Consider the following 21,079-nt stretch of genomic DNA (forward strand, 5'->3'; position numbering starts at 1 on the left):
AAAAAAAAAAAAAAAAAAAAAAATGGTTAAAGCCAGGGACACCTGTCTGGCTCAGTTAGTAAAGCATCTGACTTGATTTCAGCGCAGGTCTTGATCTCGGAGTCATGAGTTCAAGACCTGTGTTGGGCTCCACACTGGGCATGGAGCCTAGTTAAAAAAAGTTTAAAACCTACATTAAGTTAACTGAACAGGTAATTTTAAAAATTAGAAAACACTGACCTCCACGAAATAAAGGCTCACATTACCACATTTTATCTTTTAATATTATTTTTTTTTTTTAGATTTTATTTATTTGCCAGAAAAAGAGAGAGAGAGCATGCCAGCACAGGCAGGCTGAACCACATTTTATCTTTTAAACACATTTATATACCACTTACTGTGTTGTCCAGATAATGATCAAAGTACTTAACAAATAATAACTAATACTTGAATTTGACATTACCAGTATAGAATATAATTTCCTCTCTTATAAAACAGGGATTACACTGACCTCCCCTCTCTCTTGATCACTGCAAGGATTAAGAAGGATAATTTATCATCTGAGAAGAGTAAAATTTCACTGTATGGAGATACTGAGCAATCTGCTAGGCTCATTCACTGTTTCCCATATACCCAGTCTCAAAAGACCATTAATTCAAAATCTTGACTAAAGAAAAGTTACTTACTACACATCAACAATGGAAATTAATGTTGCTTGAAAACTCAGAAACAATTGTTAATTAGCAAATATTAAAAAACTGTAAGAGTAAAGAGAATAAAATTTTTTATATTATTTATGCATAAACTTAAAAAGGATGAGAAAAATTAAACCATCACATAAACTACTAAATCCTGTAAATGGACTAGAAACTGATAAATTATTGCTAACCACTATTAATTCAAATTAAGTTTAAAATAATTGCATTTATGGGGCGCCTGGGTGGCTCAGTGGGTTAAGCCGCCGCCTTCGGCTCAGGTCATGATCTCAGAGTCCTGGGATCGAGTCCCGCATCGGGCTCTCTGCTCAGCAGGGAGCCTGCTTCCCTCTCTCTCTCTCTGCCTGCCTCTCCATCTACTTGTGATTTCTCTCTGTCAAATAATTAAATAAAATCTTTAAAAAATAAAAAATAAAAAAATAATAATAATTGCATTTATTATTAAGTCAGTGCTTAAGTTATTTTTTGAAACATAACTAGGGGGCACCTGAGCGGCTCAGTGGGTTAAGCCTCTGCCTTCAGCTTGGGTCATGATCTCAGGGTCCTGGGATCGAGCCCCACATCAGGCTCTCTGCTCAGCGGGGAGCCTGCTACCCCCCCATCTCTGCCTGCTGCTCTGTCTACTTGTGACCTCTCTCTCTGTGTCAAATAAATAAATGAAATCTTTTAAAAAATAAATAAATAAATAACTAGCTTAAAAATGACTGATTTTTTTTTAAATCTGACTTTGAAATTTTAAAATCTGTTAAATCAATTAATTAAATTAAACTGTTTATAAGCATTCATACCTATTTACTAGTTGATCAAATAACAAACTCTGGTTCACGCTTTCAAATCTGTTTTTCCTGGAACGACAACTTTTTCTGACTTCCATGTCACCATTTATACAAGAAAGGTCCCCATCTCCCTTCTTTTCCCCTCGAAGGGGATGGCTTCGAAGGGCTACAAGAAGAGAGAGATTTACATTTCAAAGTACGGAGTATGAAAAGAAAAAAAAGATACATCAAAAATTACTTTTAAAAGAGTATAAAAATTTAACATAACCTCTTATATGGCTTTAATATCCAATAACTTAAAATTTTGATAACTATTTATAATCTGTCACAGTAATTTAAATAATTTCATTTGTACTGATTTCTCAACATTTAACAATTACATAAGTATTCAGTATGACATGGAAATCCAGTCATTTCCAACTATATGCTGAACATACTAGTAAATTTTACCCCACTTTAACACTTACTAACAACATGAGTAAGAATTTCAATACTAACCAGTTTCATAACAGAATACTCACATAAGCTACTATGTCCGTTTGGTAATGTAGCACCAGGCTGAGAAGTTAACCTAGAACACAATTATATTTAATATGCAAACACATCAACATTCATTTAAAGAAGCAAGAAACGCAATACTTGTGGAATCATTTTAATCTTTAAAATGTCAGTAATATTACTTTTTTCAGAGTAAAGATGACATTATTTTACTCTAAGATTGGTAATATACCAATTAATAACATATACTTGCAATGACTCATTTCATTACTTCAAGAAAAGCTTTAATAACAGATTATAAACTGAATTTACTCTGTCTTCAACTCTATAAATTCCAGAGAGGCTGAAGCTCAACATGTACCATAAAGTTAACTGATATAAGCAGCAGCAAAGGTCACAGACATTTATTATTGGTTTTGGTTAAGAAAATAAAAATCAAACAATGACAAATTTATTCAAACAATAAACTGTAGGAAAAATAAAGTCCTTGAACAGCAATACCATTTAATAATTTCTCCAAAATATTTTATTACACATTCTAACCTGACAAATGAGAATAGCTAATTTCTCAAAATAGTCATTGTATAATTCTCCCTTTTAGGTGAAGGAAAGTAAATGTTAATTCAGTAAGAGATACTTAAATGACCATCAAAACATGAAGACTTGAAAAAATTCACAGTATGCTTTTGTATTATCAGAAAGTCAAAAAAACCTAAATTGCTACATAATAAAAGAACTGTGGATGTAAACTTACTAAGGTAGTTTTTAAATACCCAATGATTATCATTTTCAAAAATTAAAAAAAGGGAAAGGGCTCATTTAGAAAATAGTAAATATGTGATTATCTCCTATTATCTATATCATCTGCACAAAATTTTCTTTTAATAGAATTATACTTAATACACAATGTTACATTAGTTTCAGGTGCGTAACTCCATGATTCATTATGCTGTGCACACCACAGGTGTAGCTCCCATCTGTCATCACAGAATGCTATTACAATACCACTGACTAACTATATATTCCCCATGCTATACCTTACATCCCCATGACTTACTTATTCCATAACTGGAAGCCTATATCGTCCACTCCTATTTGTACAAATTTTCTTAACTAAAATATTCTAACGTTTTGGGTTACTCCAGCACTCCTCATGCTAAATTTTAAATGTTAAGTATTAAATCCTGATTATAAAAGCCCTTGCCTAAAAAAGGTCAGAGCTAGGATGACTAAAGAATATACACAAAAACTCAAACTGTTATATGTACACTGTCAAAAACGCAAAAACAAAAAACTCCAGTCCCCTTTGCCCCCAGAAAACAACAAAACTATCTCATTCTAATATGCTACCCCTTGGAAAGTATTTCATTTTTAGCACCTTTGTATACAAAGTAAAGATAAAGTAACTGAAATTGGTGTATTAACATATCTTTCCTTGGAAGATTATACATAACAAATTTTCTAGAAGTCACTTAAAACCACACAGAAAAGTCAATTTTACTACTTCATAAATATACTTTGGCTTTGGACCCAACATAATACTAACTCAGTTTGATCAGTTTATTTACATGTCTTGGTTCCAAGTGAATTTTAGTGCATGCAAAACCAAACCACTGAAATTGTACATAAATTATTCAAAAACCTAAGATGCCAACCCTGAAATCACTCTACAAAAGAAATCTAAAACTTTTCTGAACAATAGCAACATCCCTAGAAAAACAGCACAATAAGCTTTTTGTTACTCTGAAGAAGATAATGCTTACTTGGCTTTTATTTTGTTGCTTAAGAAATACCGGTTTTAAAAGAAAAAATAAAAACTTATTCTTTAATTAAACCAATTATCTTAGAATCATATATTATTGTCATCCTTTTTCCATTAACATTTCTCTTTATAAAGACGAAGAACAACAAAAAAGAGACATAATATTAAACACTTGAGTATGGAAAGAGAAAAAAATACTGGGATTTTAAGAACTGGTCTGCCTATACAATAATATATATGTCTAAAGAAGTTTCTTTCTTTTTTTTTTTTTTAAAGATTATTTATTTATTTATTTGACAGAGAGAGAAATCACAAGTAGGCAGAGAGGCAGGCAGAGAGAGAGGAAGGGAAGCAGGTTCCCTGCTGAGCAGAGAGCCCAATGCAGGACTCCATCCCAGGACCCTGAGATCATGACCTGAGCTGAAGGCAGCGGCTTAACACACTGAGCCACCCAGGCGCCCCTCTAAAGAAGTTTCTTAAATCAATGTTCCCAAAAGTTAATCACTTAAAATGTAACTAGGTGACTTCACTATTTAAATGAAAGCTCCAATAAATCTTTTATGATTATGAAGTCTTTGTTTATTTTTAAAAAGGGAAGTAGGTGGGGGATATTTCCCTGTATCTATGTTTCCTAAACTTTGTATTTATTTTCTTTTTTTTTTTTCCTAAATTTCTTAAGTGGTGGCAGCATTACTTTTACATTAGATGATTATCATGTTGGAATTTTCTACACCTTGGGGCATCTGGGTGACTGAGTTAAGCATCTACCTTCGGCTTGAATCATGACCCTGGAGTCGCAGGATCCTGGACATGTCTGGAGTCCCAGGATCAAGCCCTGCATTGGGTTCCCTGCTCAGCAAGGGATCTGCTTCCCCCTCCATCCCTCACTCACACTCTCTCTCTCAAATAAATAAATAAAATCTTTAAAAAAAAAAAAAAAAAGAATTTTCCACACCTTTAGTTATCTGGAGCATATTACCAATGAAATGCAGTATGAGGCTACTAGCAATCATTACTTATTCTCCCTTTCCCACATAAATCCAAGGCATTTAGTGACTTAGGGGTTTTAAACTTCATTTCAGGAAAAGCCTCAGTTTGGAAAGACCTTAACCAATACTACCTACAATTCTAATGTGCCTCAGCGGTTTAACAAGTGGTTACGTTTCTGCCTAACCTTATTATTCTCTCATCTGGCCAAAAAAACAAAATTTTCACACATACTATATTTAAGTGTACAGTTAGTCTTACCAAAGATTCAATTTTGTTTATATCTTATGGGATGTGTTTCTATTATTCTAGAGACATTAAATGCATGTCACATTCTTTAGGGTGCCTCCTCCAACAACACAGAAAGACAGACACATGTGCATGTGCCCACACATACACAGCATCCCAGTTCAATAAATGTATAGTAGCTAAGTAAGTATCAGCTGACAAAAATTTACTCAAAATATTTATAAGCTACGACATCTATCTAGGCTAGCATGGATGGATATTTGTGAATTTCTACATATAAGATAAAGAATATATAGTAAAATTTTTAACCAAAAATATCCTTATTTTATAAAAAATAATTATGTTGATAAACTTGAGCCTTTAAATATAAGCCCAGATTTCTCCCTAAAAAGAAAACTCATGATCTATTTCAAATCATTTATGAAAACTTCAAAATTCTAGTTCCACTTTTACTTCTATCTTCATCCGATTAACGAGCTCTCAAAAGAAAAGTGATTTCACCAAGCAACAGTAATTTTTTTAAAAAATTTAGCAGTCTTGGGGCACCTGGATGGCTCAGTCAGTTAAGTGTACTACTCTTTGATTTTGGCTCAGGTCATGATCTCAGGGTTGTGAGATTGAGCCCTGTTTGGGCTCTGCACTGGCCTGCTTAAGATTATCTCTCTCCTACATGATGTTAATTAATTGAATTTAAATTTTAAAAATGAAATAAAATTTAATTTAATTTTTAAAAGATTCTCTCTCTCCTTCCCCCTCTGTCCCTCCCCACCTGCTCATACTCAATCAATCAATCTCTCTCTCTCTCTGGAAAAAATTTAAAAATTAAAAAATTAAAATTTAGTAGTCTTTACAAAGTCATTTAGGATTCATTATTTTTCAGTGAATACTAATCCTTACCTATATTCACTTTTCCCCCAAATGAATTACATCTGTAACAAAGTACTTTTGTAAAAGAACCTTAATAATTTTACTTTAGATCCTCATAAGACCTTAGATAACCAAAATAAAGGAATCGGGATTCTCAGTCTCATGACATTAAAAACAAATACAAGCTTCCATATAAATCCTGATTTTTGTATTTATACTACCTCAAAATCTAAAATTTTTTAACTACAAGCCTCCCTCAAAATTCAATTCTGTTGAATCTAATAGGTCAAATGGTATCTTCTTTTCAAGTCATCTAAAATACAAAAACAGGGGCGCCTGGGTGGCTCAGTGGGTTAAAGCCTCTGCCTTCGGTTCAGGTCATGATCTCAAGGTCCTGGGATCGAACCCCACATCAAGCCCCGCATCCGGCTCTCTGCTCAGCAGGGAGCCTGCTTCTCCCTCTCTCTCTGTCTGCCTCTGCCTACTTGTGATCTCTGTCAAATAAATAAATAAAATCTTAAAAAAAAACAAAACACAAAAACATTCTAACAGTGTAGCACTTGCATTCTTAGATGAAAATTTAACTCAAAAAACTTTTAAACTGTTATTCTTCTACCAAAATATAAATACATTATTAGTATTCATTATTTCTTGAGCTTTTTATTCAAAATATACTCTATTTTTTCAAAAAAGGAGTATCACACTAAGGCACCTAAATGGAAGCAAAACTTTCTTCCCAAAACAGTTTTTGAGGGCGCCTGGTGGCTCAGTCGTTGAGCATCTGCCTTTGGCTTGGGTCATGATCCCAGAGTCCCTGGATCAAGTCCCGGGATCAAGTCCCACATCAGGATACGTGCTCGGCAGGGAGCCTGCTTCTCCCTCTCCCTCTCTCCCTGCTTATGTTCCCTCTCTCACTGTCTCTCTGTCAAATATATAAATAAAAAATCTTAAAAAAAAAAAGTTTTTGAGGCACTTTTTTTATAAAAAAGACATAATCAAGATCAATTTACACAAAGGCCTCTGAGTGGCTAAGATGAAGAAAATCAAGTGCCCATTATATATTCAAACTGTTAAAATTATCTTACAGTGAAAGATTAAACTCTGACACTAAAAGAACATTTTTAAGAAACATTTATCTAGAAAAGGCCACCTGATTCATTCATTTAATAAATATAGGATACAGATTACAACAGGTAGATCAAGTCTAGAAGTATAATTAAAGGGCAGTACTCATTTTAAGTAACATCATTATAGTGACCTGGATCTGTATAAAACAGATGAATGAGTGTGGGAAAAGAAAGATCAACAGGCTATGATTCAAGATTTTCCTACTTAGCTCCCAGACAATACAAAATAAAACACTTAGAGTAAAATGGTGCATCTTCTGGAACATACTGAAATAGGTAAAAGACTTTAAGGACTAGAAAATGTATACTGCCTATCAAAGTCTATACAACCCCCCAATTTTTTTTTTTTTTTTTCATTAAAGAGTAACAGTATCCAGGGGCGCCTGGGTGGCTCAGATGGTTAACCATCAGCCTTTGGTTCAGGTCATGATCTCCTTGGCCAAAGAACTCCTAGCTCAGTGGGGAATCTGCTTTGCCCTCTCCCTCAGCCCCTCCCCAATGCTTGTGCTCTCTCTCTCAAATAAATAAAAATCTTTTTAAAAATATCTTTTAGAAAAAGAGCAACAGGGGGGGCGCCTGGGTGGCTCAGTGGGTTAAGCCTCTGCCTTCAGCTCAGGCCATGATGTCAGGGTCCTGGGACTGAGCCCCACTTTGGGCTCTCTGCTCAGCAGGAAGCCGGCTTCCCTCTCTCTCTCTCTACCTGCCTCTCTGCCCTTGTGATCTCTGTCTGTCAAATAAATAAATAAAATCTAAAAAAAAAAAAAAATAGTAACAGGGCGCCTGGACGGCTCAGTGAGTTAAATCCTCTGCCTTCAGCTCAGGTCATGATCCCAGGGTCCTGAGATCGAGCCCGGTCAGGCTCTCTGCTCTGCAGGGAGCCTGCTTCCCCCTCTGTCTCTGCCTATCTGCCTACTTGTGATCTCTATCAAATAAATAAAATCTTTATAAAAATAAAAATAATAAAATAAAAAATAAAAAAGAGTAACAGTACCCAGAATTTATGTGCACATAGAAAACCAAGTAATTTTTAAGTACTTCAAGGAGGAAGGAAACCAAAGGATTTCCCTTTCACTTTTGTTTGTAGTCAACACATCATCAGCACTTCTACGTTAAAGACTGGACAAAAGAGAAGCTAAAAATTCTGAGATCAAAGTTTAAATCCTTTCTGTGTGTGTGCCTTTTTTATCTACATTAAACTATTACTATTTACTTTGGTAAGTGTGTAAAAGTAAATTTTCCTGATACATACTGAACCAAACCAAATTTAAACTGACAACAAGCAGACAAATGAAAAGATTTCTTTAAAAGTTAATTTTTATTTTATTACATTTCAGTATATCAATTCAAGGGTAATATTTAATAATTTTAGAAAAGGGAGATTTTATTTTCAAATAAATATATAATTCTAACCAAATATCTTTATTTAAAACTTTCAGGAGTATAAAGATGTACACATATTCAAGACCTACTGAAATCCTTATTATTTAGTAATAATAGTTTCTATTATATACTAAATATCTTTACATAGCAAATATACTTTATGTGCTATTTAGAGAAAATACATACAAAATCATAAAACAAGTTTAAAATTTTGTATTTCTAGATAATAGTGGCTTTACAATTTAAGAAAATTAGCATTAATATGAGCCCTCAATCCTATCAGATAATTCATGAAAAAACAGTGGATGGGTTCTCACTCCTCACCTGGCCTGTCCAGTTGGTATGTTCCATTCCTCTCGCTGACCAGTACTTCGCAATTTTGATTTGTCTTTGCAAACAGAATCAGGTTGTTTCAAAGTGCGTTTGGCTGGAGGAGACACATGGCTATCACTTAAACTACCATCAACTTCAGCTTTCTGAAAGACAGTTAAAAATTTATTATTCCTCTTAAAACATAGAATTCCTACATTCTTGATAAAGTACAGTACTTATTCAACCAATAAGTATTTACTGAATGAATCACTCTACAAGTATGTAAATGTAATAATCTGTAAATACAGAAACAAGGGAATTAGATTACATTTATAATCAGGAAAGTATATAGTTTCTTATTTTAAAATAGTTTCAAGCCTACAGAAAAAATGTGCATATGTATCTCGTTGTGACATGATTCCTCATTCTCTCCTAAATACTCCAGTGCATACATCCCATAAAAGATAACTCTGATACATTACCATCATATAACCCTTCCAATCAGGAAGTCAACACTGATACAACACAGAGCCAATTCACATTCAAATTTTATTTGATCCAGGTTCAGCATCCTATCCAAGAACATATATCATATTCAGTTATCAGATCTCTTCTGCCATCCTCAATCTGGAATAGCTCTTTAGCTTTCCCCCATCTTTCATGCCTTTGACTATAAAGAGTACAGCTCTTGGGTGCCTGGGTGGCTCAACGGGTTAAGCCGGTTAAGCCGCGCTGCCTTTGGCTCAGGTCATGATCTCGAGGTCCTGGGATCGAGTTCCGCATGGGGCTCTCTGCTCAGCGGGGTGCCTGCTTCCCCCCTCTCTCTGCCTTGCCTCTCTGCCTACTTGTGATCTCTCTCTCTCTGTGCCAAATAAATAAATAAATAAAAATCTTTTTTAAAAATCATTTAAAAAAAAAAAAGGGTGTACCTACTATCCACCAAAACTAGTCCAAAATTCCATTTTTCTGCTCCAATTCCAATTTAAGAAAATCTCCTAAACTTTGAGTTGTTAACAGTCTATCTTCTGTCCCTGCTTGTTATTTCTGAATGTGTTAGCAATTTGTTCTTTAAAACTAGAGTTGAGGGGCGCCTGGTGGCTTGGTGGGTTAAAGCCTCTGCCTTCAGCTCAGGTCATGCCCACTTGTGATCTCTGTCAAATAAATAAATAAAATCTTTTTTAAAAATAAAAATAAATAAAGAGTACAGCTCTTAAAAAAAAAAAGAGTACAGCTCTTTAGTTTCTAAAATGACCCTGACTGTGGGTCTGACACTACTCATAACCAAATTCAGACCATACATTCTTGGGGAAAAAATACACAGAAATGATACTGTCTATACTTTACTTACCCAACATTAGGTATAACCTTGATCACCTGGTCAAGCTGGTATGTGCCAGGTTTCTCCACCATAAAGTCACTATTTTTCCCTTTGTGTATGATTAGATTTAATGAGGAATTATTCTGCTAATTCACCAATATCCTATTCCTCACCAAGCCTCCACCCACCAGCCATTAGCATTCATTGACTATTTTTTGTTTTCACCCAATACCACTGTGATGGTGATTACCTAATCCTATCAGTCCTTCTACATTTTTTAGTCACATTTTACTTTTTTTTTTTTTTTAATCTTATTTATTTTTTGACAGAGAGACAGTAAAAGGAGGAATATAAGCAGGGGGAGTAGGAGAGGGAAAAGCAGGCTTCCCATTCAGCAGAGAACTGATGCAGGGTTCAATCCCAGCACCCTAGGATCTTGACCTGAGCCAAAGGCAGAGGCTCAACGACTGAGCCATCCAGGCCACACCCCCCACCCCGGTTTTACTTTAAAGAGCTTTCCCTCCATCCCCTTGCCCAATTCATTTACTCATTAATTTTAACAGTATTAACTCATGGATTCTTATTTTAAACTACAGGTTATAATCCATTACTCTATTTTTTTTGCTCAATTTACACAAGATTTGGCAACTGAGGGCCCTTTCAAAGTGTTTCCAGTACCCTTTTCAACATTATCCCATCATTTTGTGAACTTCCTTGTTTTCTTTTTTTTTTTTTTTTTTGAAATTTGTCTTTTATTTTTTTTTTTTAAAGATTTTATTTATTTATTTGAGAGAGAGAGACAGTGAGAGAGAGCATGAGTGAGGAGAAGGTCAGAGGGAGAAGCAGCCTCCCCACGGAGCTGGGAGCCCGATGCGGGACTCGATCCCGGGACTCCGGGATCATGACCCGAGCCGAAGGCAGTCGTCCAACCAACTGAGCCACCCAGGCGTCCCAACTTCCTTGTTTTCTGACACAAAAAAAATCTCTAAACTCACCCTACACTTTCCCTCCCAGACTCTAGAATTAGTCATTTCTCTAAAGAGCCCTGACTCCTTTAAATCAAGAATAGTATTTAGAAATTGGGGCGGCTGGGCAGTTCAATCAGTTAAGCCTCTGACTCTTGGTTTCGGCTTAGATCATGATCTCATGGGTCATGGGATCCTGCCCCTTGTTGGGCTCCATGCTCAGTCAGGAGTCTGCCAGAAGATTCTTTCCCTCTGTCCCTCCTCCCAGTCGTGCACACATACATGCTCTCTCTCAAATAAATAAAGCTTTAAAAAAGAAAAAAGGAAGAAAGGAAGAAAGAAGCCAAGATGTGAGCATTAAGTGCGCTCATTGTTACTGGGCTTTCACTGTTACTGAGTCTTCTCAGCACAGACAGCTAAGAAATATATGAATATAAACATAAATCTACACATCCATACCTATTTCTTTATCTGTGCATAAATAATAACATACATGTGTACACCAAGGCTTCTAATTCTAATTCCATGCCTTAAATTTCTTTCTAGACTTCCCCTTTCACGTTTGTAAGCTCTTCAGGAAGAACCATGGCTTCCATTATCTTCAATACATTTATTTATTTGCTTTTTTAAACAAATTAGTTAATTTGTTTAAAAGTAACTAATTTCTCAGGTGCATGGATGGCTCGGATGGTTGGGTGTCGGCCTCTGGCTCAGGTCATGATCCCAGGGTTCTGGGATCAAGTCCCACATCAGGCTCCCTGCTCACTGGAGAGCCTGTTTCTCCCTCTACCTCTCTCTCTCTGTTTCTGAATATGAATAAACAAGTAAAATCTCTTTAAAAATAAATAAAAAATAAATAATTTCTCAACCAGAGACTTCCTTCCATTGCATTTCCATTATTTCTTCCCCAGCCACATGTCCTCAGACTACAGAAATGTCAGTATCTGCACAGCAGCCCTCCTCTTTACCACTTAATTTTTTGGATGTTGGGGAAGTAAGAGAGCACAGGGGGGAAAAAAAGAGCGAGCGAGCACAGGGAAGATTAACCTTTACTTTAGAGATGATTTAATTCACATGCTAATACTTCATCACTTGATATTACAGATCAGTATTTCAAAGGTATACATGATCATTTCCTATATGCTACCAAATAAATATATTAAAGTTTTATTTCCTTTTATGCTAGAAATTTAAGAAAAGCGTAAGAACTATCCTTTTCAGGGGCACCTCTGTGGCTTAGTCGGTGAACCATCTGCCTTTGGCTCAGGTCATGGTCTCAGGGTCCTTGGATCAAGCCCAACTCAGGCAGGGGAGCTCAGCCTCTCCCTCTGCCTCTTCCCCTACACAGCCTGTAAGTACTCTCTCTCTCGCTCTTTCTCTCTCCCAAATAAATAAATAAAATCTTTTTAAAAAAGAAAAAATAAAAATGAATTATCCTTTTCATAAATGCACTTCTAAATTCTACTTTCCCAAAGCAAGACAAGTATGTTACACAATAACTAGTCAAAATGTAGCCATTAGTAAACAAACTTAAGAAATACTTGTAATAAGGGTGCTGGGCTGGCTCAGTTGGTAGAGCATGTGACTCCTGATCTCAGGGTCTTGAGTTCAAGCCCCATGTTGTACTTAGAGCTTACCTGAAAACAAACCAACAAAAACTTCTAACACTGTATATGTTTAAACATACCCAAGTATAACCTATAGATTTAACATTCACTTACTAAAAAATTTCTTACAGAAAGACCAATTTCTAATTTTGTAGTGTAATACAATTTGCCAAGAGCTAGTTTTAAAGTCACGAGACCACATTCGCACTAAAAAACACAAAAACTAAAAACTACTAGATATTCAAACATCAGAGTGTCTATAATTAAAGAAAATAAACATGTTAGTTGTATAACATATAGCATCACTTATTACTTTAAATTTCCAAGAAAAACTGGTTAGCTACTTCCAATCTATCCTCAGTAGAGGGAGATAAACTATGTGGAATGCAATTCAATCATATAATAGTACTTTATCAATAAACATGCTTACTGACTTAACAAATGAGTGCTTTTTAAAAATGTACTTCTTTAGGGCACCTGGGTGGCTCAGTTAAGTAACCTACTAGATTTCTGCTCAGGTAGTGATCTGTTGTGGGATCAAGCTGCATCAGGTCTGCGCTCAGTAGGGTGTCTGCTTCTCTCTCTCCTCCTCTCCCTCTGTCCCTCCCCTCTTTCACTCTAAAATAGTAAATCTTAAAATTGCACTAAATTTCACTTCCTCAGGCTCTTACCTTCTCTAATCCCCACTCTTTAGTGGAGTATATTAACTAGCCCAACATCACATGGCTAACGAAAGGAGTGACAGAACTAAGGAAAAAAATATTAGGTCCTGCCATTCCTAATATACAATAGGTCTCTATTATCTCCAACATTCCACCTAAGAAATTTATAAAACGCTAAGGTTAATGTGTATCTTAAAGGTCATGTAATTCAACTACTCATCCAAGACTTGATTACTCTACATTTGTCACTCCAAATGTGTTCCCTGCCCCAGTATCCAATCAGAAAACATTTCTTTACAAGATCCTCAGATGACTCTTGTGCACATAATATCTGAAAAGCATTATTATAATGTTCTCAACAAGCAGTCACTGAGGAAGCAATGTCATGTATTCTACACTAAGGCATGTTTGTGAATACAGAAACTGATAACCTGTGAACTACTTCACCAATTTAGACAGTCCTGGTCAGCATTACTCCTAACCAAATCCTACCACTCACCCCTCAAAACCCATATTTTCCAGAGCTCCTGGCTGGCTCAGCTGGTAAAATGTGCAACCCTTAATCTCAGGTCTTCTCATATTGTACTAGCTTTTTTCAGTTCCATTCAGGAGTGTCTCTCAAAGTGTTATTCACATACTAACTGAATCAGAAATCACCTGATTTCTCATTTAAAGAAACATAACCTGCTAAACTAAATCTCTGGAGTTGGAATATTTTTAACAAGGGCCTCCGAATGATTCTTAGTACCCAGAAGTTTGAGGACTTCTAGCATATAATATAATTTAAGTATCTGAGTCACATCATCCTACTATTGCACTATTCTGTTGTCTTTTTCTTATCATGGTAGGGTTTCAGTTTGGACTTGGCTCCATGACAGAGATCTTAAAATAAGTAACATCACAAAAAGCTCCTTCCCTCCAAAGAAATCTAGGGATTTAAGTAAAGCAAAAAACCAAAATGTAAATACATAGAAATTAATTACTTCAGCACCATTTAATTAACTTAAAGCTTTGGGAAAGCTTTTACCTACAAAACCTGTGTACTAACAGTAGCCTTTAATAGGATGATCATAATGCTCAACATTAACTTTTTCATCTTCAAAGCATTTTACTAGGTAATTATAACCTAACCCTTTGAGGGAAGGCGTTGCCAGTTTCAGAACAAAGATACTTAAGAAAGATTATGCAATCTACCCACAGCCATTTAGCAATTTGTGTCAGAGTGATTACAATCCATGAGTAAGAAAGGCATCTCAGACTAGGGAATAATTTAACATTTATTGAGGAGCCTACTAGGTACCTAAGACATGGAGGACAACAGTAAAAAAGATTAAGAACTACCTGAACTCAATACACAATCTATGGCATTGACAGTCACAATGTCGATATATGGCATATTACAGTAAATACCATAATAGAAGTACATAATTCTCTGAAAACAAAAACAAAAAATGGTAACTGTCAGTAGAGAAGAACAAAGATATCATAAATGATGTGGACTTTGTTTTGTTAAAATACGATAATGGAGAACAAAGAATGATCAGATGTTCACAAAGAACATGATTCAAAGATGAGATAACTTCCAAAAGAAGTATCATAGTAATAGGGTCAAATGCCCAGAAAATAAAAGTACAAGGACAACATAAAGTCATTCCCACCTAAATGACTTTTTACTCTAAACTCTAACCTTAAAAACTGTTAATTTTTCCAATTAGCAAGAATCATTTTCTCCTTGAGTCTTAGAGTCTCTTAAGTCATACTTATCAGCTACTAAAAATACTGGCCACTATTCTACCACAAATTTCATAAAACTAGCCAAAAGAACCTGAGAATAATAGAGCAGAGAAGAATTTATACTGCTTTAATTTTTAGGGAAGACTTCCTGCCCAGAGGGGAATTCATCAGAAATCTAGAACTTGGGTTTTAACGTAAAGAAAAAAAGAATATAACCAAGTATAACATTAAAAAATGAGAAAATCAAGGACATAAGTGAAATAGCAAACCATCAGATTAATCTGAGGCTTGATGACAGCCTCATGAAGAACTGTGGAAGTAGAAAAGAAGAAACTTACTCTAAGAAAGGAGAATAACAGAATTATTGACACCAGCATTCAAATAAGCACAATAATTGCAGATGTGAAAGTGGTTATTTTTTAGTGGGAATGGAGGGGAATCCAGGAGAGAGATGTTAAAGGAAGAAGTGTAATGGTGAATTCTAATTTCAAAAAGTTAGGTTTAGAATTCTAGCCAGCAATGTAGGGAGATGTCTATCAGGCTGTGGGAAATACAGCTCTGAGACAGAGTGAGGTGAGTACTAGAGATAGATATGACATGATTATAGAAGAATCATAGGTAAGGGGGCCTGGGTTGGTTAAGCATCTGACTTCAGCTCAGGTCATGATCTCAGGCTCTTGGAATCCAGCCCCAAGTGGAGCCCAAAGTGGAGCCCCACGTGGGCACCACATTCACCAGGGAGTCTGCTTCTCCCTCTCCCTCTCCCCAGGTGTTTTGTGTGGGCACTCACTCTGTCTCAAATAAACAAAATATTTTTAAAATGTTTAAAAGATGGATCATAGGTAACATACAGAATGAAAAAACAGAGAACAGAACTAAAAAATCTTAAAAAGGCCTACCTTAAATCAAAGAGCAGACAGCTTTTATATAATTAAGAGAAAAATATATAGTGTTTCACTAAAAAAGGGGAGTGGAAGTTTGTTCCAAAAAGACTTAATGGGAAAAAAGCTGATAAACCTGTGTATTAGTAATTAGAATATCACTGTAACTTCTGATAGGGCAAATTCTCCAAAATGCAGGATAGAAATTGCCAGGTGAAGGACTGAGTGAGCAGTGAGAAAATACAATTGATGACTAAAAAGCTATTACAGGAAGTGTCAGTGTGAAGAAAGAAATGAGACAATAGTCTAAAGAGGTTACAAAGTCAAAAAAGTAAGGGAAGAATTTTTTCTTTTTATTTTTTTTTTTGCACCCTTTTTTCTTAAGTAAACTCTACTCCCAATGTGGGGCTCTAGTTCATGAGCCCAAGATCAAGAGTCATGTGCACTTGGGTACAACCAGGCACCCCAAGAATTTTCTCTTTTAAGATAAAGAGGCATCTGGGTTATTGTGCTTATTTGAATGCTGGTGTCAATAATTCTCAGTGATTCTCCTTTCTAGAGTAAGTTTCTTATTTTCTACTTCCACAGCTCTTCATGAGGCTGTCATCAAGCCTCAGATTAATCTGATGGTTTGCTAATTCACTTATTTCCTTGATTTTCTCATTTTTTAATGTTACACTTGGTTATATTCTTTTTTTCTTTACATTAACAGTGAGTTAAGTAAGCGTCCAACTCTTGGTTTTGGCTCAGGTCCCGACCCTCGGTCGTGAAATGGAGCCCTGCAACTGGCTCTGTACTCAGTGTGGAATCTGCTTAAGATTCTCTCTCCCTCTCCTTCTCTCTTTCTTACGCTCTCTCTAATAAATAAATCTTTAAAATAAAATGATAAAGACAAAAAATAAAAAACGGGGGCACCTGGGTGGCTCAGTCCTTAAGCATCTGCCTTCTGCTCAGGTCATGATCCCAGGGTCGTGGGATCCAGCCCCGCATCCAGCTCCCCGCTCAGCAGGAAGCCTGCTTCTCCCTCTCCCACTCCCCCTGCATGTGTTCCCTCTCTCACTGTCTCTCTCTCTGTCCAATAAATAAATAAAATCTATAAAATAATTATAATAAATAAATAATTACATGGTCTCTTCTAAATAGAAGGAACCACAGAAGAGAATTTAAAAAAACTTCAGGGGCACCTCAGTGGCTCAGTCTTCACTGTCTGCCTTCAGCTCAGGTTGTGATCCCAGAGTCCTGGGATGGAGCCCCATATCCTGCTGCCTGCTCAGCAGGGAGTCTGCTTCTCCCTCTGCCTTTCCCCCTGCTTGTGTTCTCTGGCAAATAAATAAATAAAATCTTTCTAAAAAATAAATAAATGAGATAAAATTTTAAAGAGTAAGATAACTGATGAGAACAAGATCCTCAAAGAGACAAGAAATAAACAAAATAGGAACATTATCACCCAGCTTAGATCAAAAAGTATATGAGTACAATCAATCTTTTCCAGTTTCCTATATAACACAGTCCTTTTATCTACCTTTTTTCAAAATAAGTACTCCTGCTTTCATGAGAAAGCTTAGAAGAGCAGTCAGTTTTTCTTTCAGCAGTTACCATGACTGCAGAAAACAAACTCACACAGCTATTTATTTGCTTAGAGCCAATGCTATTCCAACAAAGTCCTAAAACTTCAGACTCACAAAAGATCCTAAATTTTCCTCACATATCCCAAGAGCAATGGCTTACTAGTTTAAGATTTCTAAACGTGAACAAATATATAAAAGGATATACAAAGAGATAAAAATATATAGAAATGAGCTGAGGAACTGTGTAAAAAATACAGAAACAGTCTACTATAATTTCAGATATATTTTTCTTAGTGGAAAATAATTTTCAATCTGAAAATACATTACTTAAAATAAGAAAGAGGGGCACCTGGGTGGCTCAGTCAGTTGGGCATCTGCCTTCGACTCAGGTCGTGATCTCAGGATCCTGGGATCAAGCCCCATGTTGGGCTCCCTACTCAGTGAGGAGCCTGCTTCTCCCTCTCCCTTTACCCCTCCCCCTGCTTCTGTTCTCTCCCTCTATCTCTCAAATAAATAACACATTAAAAATAAATAAATAAATGAATAAGAAAGAGACATGGGTACAGAAAAATGCCACACACTTAAATGTTGGACAGGACCAGTCTTATATAGCAACACTACCCCTGTAATTAAAAAATACTATTCACCCCTTAAGACTGTTTAGAAGAACCAGCTGAGGTAGTCAGGAGTTACAAACGTTATCTACAGACCGACGGCAGATAAACTCTCAAGTAAGGGCACTTGCTTGGCCTTACAGGATTAATATAACTCCATAGGCTTATTAAATTCTATTTAGGGGCACCTGGGTGGCTCAGTGGGTTGAGCCTCTGCCTTCGGCTCGGGTCATGATCTCGGGGTCCTGGGATCGAGCCCCACTTTGGGCTCTCTGCTCAGCAGGGAGCCTACTTCCCCCGCCCCTGCCTCTGCCTACTTGCAATCTCTCCCACTCTGTCAAATAAAAAAAAATCTTTTTTTTTTTTAAATTCTGTTTAGCAAATTCATTTCTTTCACAAACAAAATTTATTAAGCACCTACTGTGTTAGATACTAAAAATACTTGATGACAAGACAGTCTCTGCTCTTCAAGAAAGTTAAAGCCTGCAGCACCTGGGTGGCTCAGTGGGTTAAGCCTCTGCCTTTGGCTCAGGTCATGATCCCAGGGTCCTGGGTTGGAGCCCTCCATCGGGCTCTCTGCTCAGCGGGGAGCCTGCGTCCCCCAGCTCTCTCTGCCTACTTGTGATCTCTCCCTCTGTGTCAAATAAATAAATAAAATCTTTAAAAAAAAAAAAAAAAAGAAAGAAAGAAAGTTAAAGCCTAACTCCTTATATCAGCCAGTAAAAGTTATATATAAAAATTCAGCAATTCTGAGAGTATTGGGGAGTGGGATGCATACTGATTTAACCTATTTAGAGAATAATCTGGAAAATCTATAGAAATTTAAAAGATACATGCTTCTAATCCAGTAATTCCACTTCACCTATTTAAAAAAAGGCATTTTCTACTACATTATTTAGAATATTAAAAACACGATGACAGGGACGCCTGGGTGGCTCAGTTGGTTGGACGACTGCCTTCGGCTCAGGTCATGATCCCAGAGTCCCAGGATCGAGTCCCGCATCAGGCTCCCAGCTCCATGGGGAGTCTGCTTCTCCCTCTGACCTTCTCCTCGCTCATGCTCTCTCTCACTGTCTCTCTCTCTCAAATAAATAAATAAAATCTTTAAAAAAAAAAAAAAAACACGATGACAACCTGTGTACCAATAGGGAACAGTTACATAAGTGGTATAACGACACAACAAAAAAATTATAAAGTCATCAAAAGAAGGACTAATATGAAAAAATTTACATGATACACAGTTTACTATCAAATAATATATAGATTATAATTCCATCTGTTCAAAAGACACACATATAAATCACCCATAAACACATATGCCATGGTCTGGAAAGATGAGCATCAGCTTTAACAGAAGTTATCACTAGGAAAAATGAACTGGAGGATTAGGGAAGGAGGGGAAGGGCATTTTTTTTTCTGTGCACTTCCATATTGCTTGAGATACTTCTTTCATAATATTTTTAAAGATTTTATTTTACTTGTTTTTAAGGATTTTATTTATTGGGTGTCTGGGTGGCTCAGTGGGTTAAGCCTCTGCCTTCAGCTCAGGTCATGGTCTCAGGGTCATGGGATCAAGGCCCAGGTCGGGCTCTCTGCTCAGCAGGGAGCTTGCTTCCTCCTCTCTCTCTGCCTGCCTCTCCGCCTACTTGTGATGTCTCTCTCTCTCTGTCAAATAAATAAATATTTATTTATTGAGAGAGAGAGAACAAGCAGGGGAAAGGGCACAGGGAGGAGAAGCAGACTCCCTGCTGAGCACAGAGCCTGATGCAGGGCCTGATCCCAGGACCCTGAAATCATGAACCAACTGAGCCACCCAAGGACCCCTCATAATTTTTTTTATTTTCTAATTCGTAATTTTTAAATAAAAATGAAATATTTTGTCAAAGAGGGACGCCTGGGTGGCTCAGTTGGTTAAGCAGCTGCCTTCGGCTCAGGTCATGATCCCAGCGTCCTGGGATCGAGTCCCACATCGGGCTCCTTGCTCTGCAGGGAGCCTGCTTCTCCCTCTGACTCTGCCTGCCCTTCTGTCTGCCTGTGTTCGCTCTCACTCTCTCTCTCTCTTACAAATAAATAAATAAAATCTTAAAAAAAAAAAATATTTTGTCAAAGAGCTAAGACCTAGAGTCTTACATACTCCTTTATCTTCAGCGTCTATCTGGTACACAGAGTTACTCAATTAACGACATTAAAGAATGTTAAGAAAGACAATTTCCTGCGGCACCTAGCTGGTTCAGTCAGGAGAGCCTGCGACTCTTGAGCTTAGAGTCATGAGTTCAAGCCCCAAAGTGTGTGTAGAGATTACTTTTTTAAAAAGGAATTTAAAAAACAAAAAGAGGGGCACCTGGGTGGCTCAGTGGCTAGGCGTCTGCCTTCGGTTTAGGTCAAGATCCCAGGGTCATGGGATCAAGCCCCACATCAGGCTCCCGGCTCAGCGGGAAGCCTGCTTCTCCCTCTCCCATTCCCCCTGCTTGTGTTCCTCACTCACTGTCTCCCCCCCCCCCCGTGTCAAATAAATAAATAAAAATCTTAAAAAAAAAAGAAAGAAAGAAAATTTCCACTTTCAACTGAACTGCCACTTCTAAATAACTGTATACTCAGCTGGTGCAGCCACTCTGGAAAACAATACGGAGATTCCTCGAAAATTTGAAAACAGAGCCACCCTACAACCAAGCAATCGCACTACCCCAAAGATACAAATGTAGTGATCCAAAGGGACATCAATGTTTATAGCAGCAATGTTCACAATAGCCAAACTACGGAAAGAGCTCAGATGACAATCAATAGATGAATGAACAAAGATGTGGGATATATAGAGAGAGATATATATACAGATGCATATATATATAGATGTATACATATGAACATATGTAGGTATATATATACACATAAATATGCATCTATATATATGGAATATTACATATTACATATGGAATATTACAGCCTTAAGAAAATGAAATCAAACCAAAATGGTCAACAGAAGACAGCTACTTGGAACACCAAGTAGCTTAAGTAACTGTAAGTTTCTTGTTTACTCAAGTAACTGTCAGGGCGCCTAGGTGGCTCAGTGGGTTAAAGCT

At 36.7% G+C, this 21,079-nt stretch overlaps 1 protein-coding gene across 2 annotated transcripts in view; it reads right to left on the reverse strand.

The window, feature by feature from the left end:
• Positions 1-21,079, reverse strand: part of ATAD2B (ATPase family AAA domain containing 2B) — a 150,123-nt gene that overhangs the window by 115,598 nt on the left and 13,446 nt on the right. For both annotated transcript variants that reach the window (XM_059405214.1, XM_059405213.1), the window contains exons 2-4: positions 8,666-8,817; positions 1,993-2,042; positions 1,484-1,637 (exon numbers count right to left, since the gene is read on the reverse strand). In XM_059405214.1, the coding sequence (XP_059261197.1) occupies positions 1,484-1,637; positions 1,993-2,042; positions 8,666-8,817 (356 nt within the window). The remainder of the gene's footprint in view (positions 1-1,483; positions 1,638-1,992; positions 2,043-8,665; positions 8,818-21,079) is intronic.

This window comes from Mustela nigripes, chromosome 7 (genome assembly GCF_022355385.1).
Source record: "Mustela nigripes isolate SB6536 chromosome 7, MUSNIG.SB6536, whole genome shotgun sequence".
Taxonomy (NCBI): domain Eukaryota; kingdom Metazoa; phylum Chordata; class Mammalia; order Carnivora; family Mustelidae; genus Mustela; species Mustela nigripes.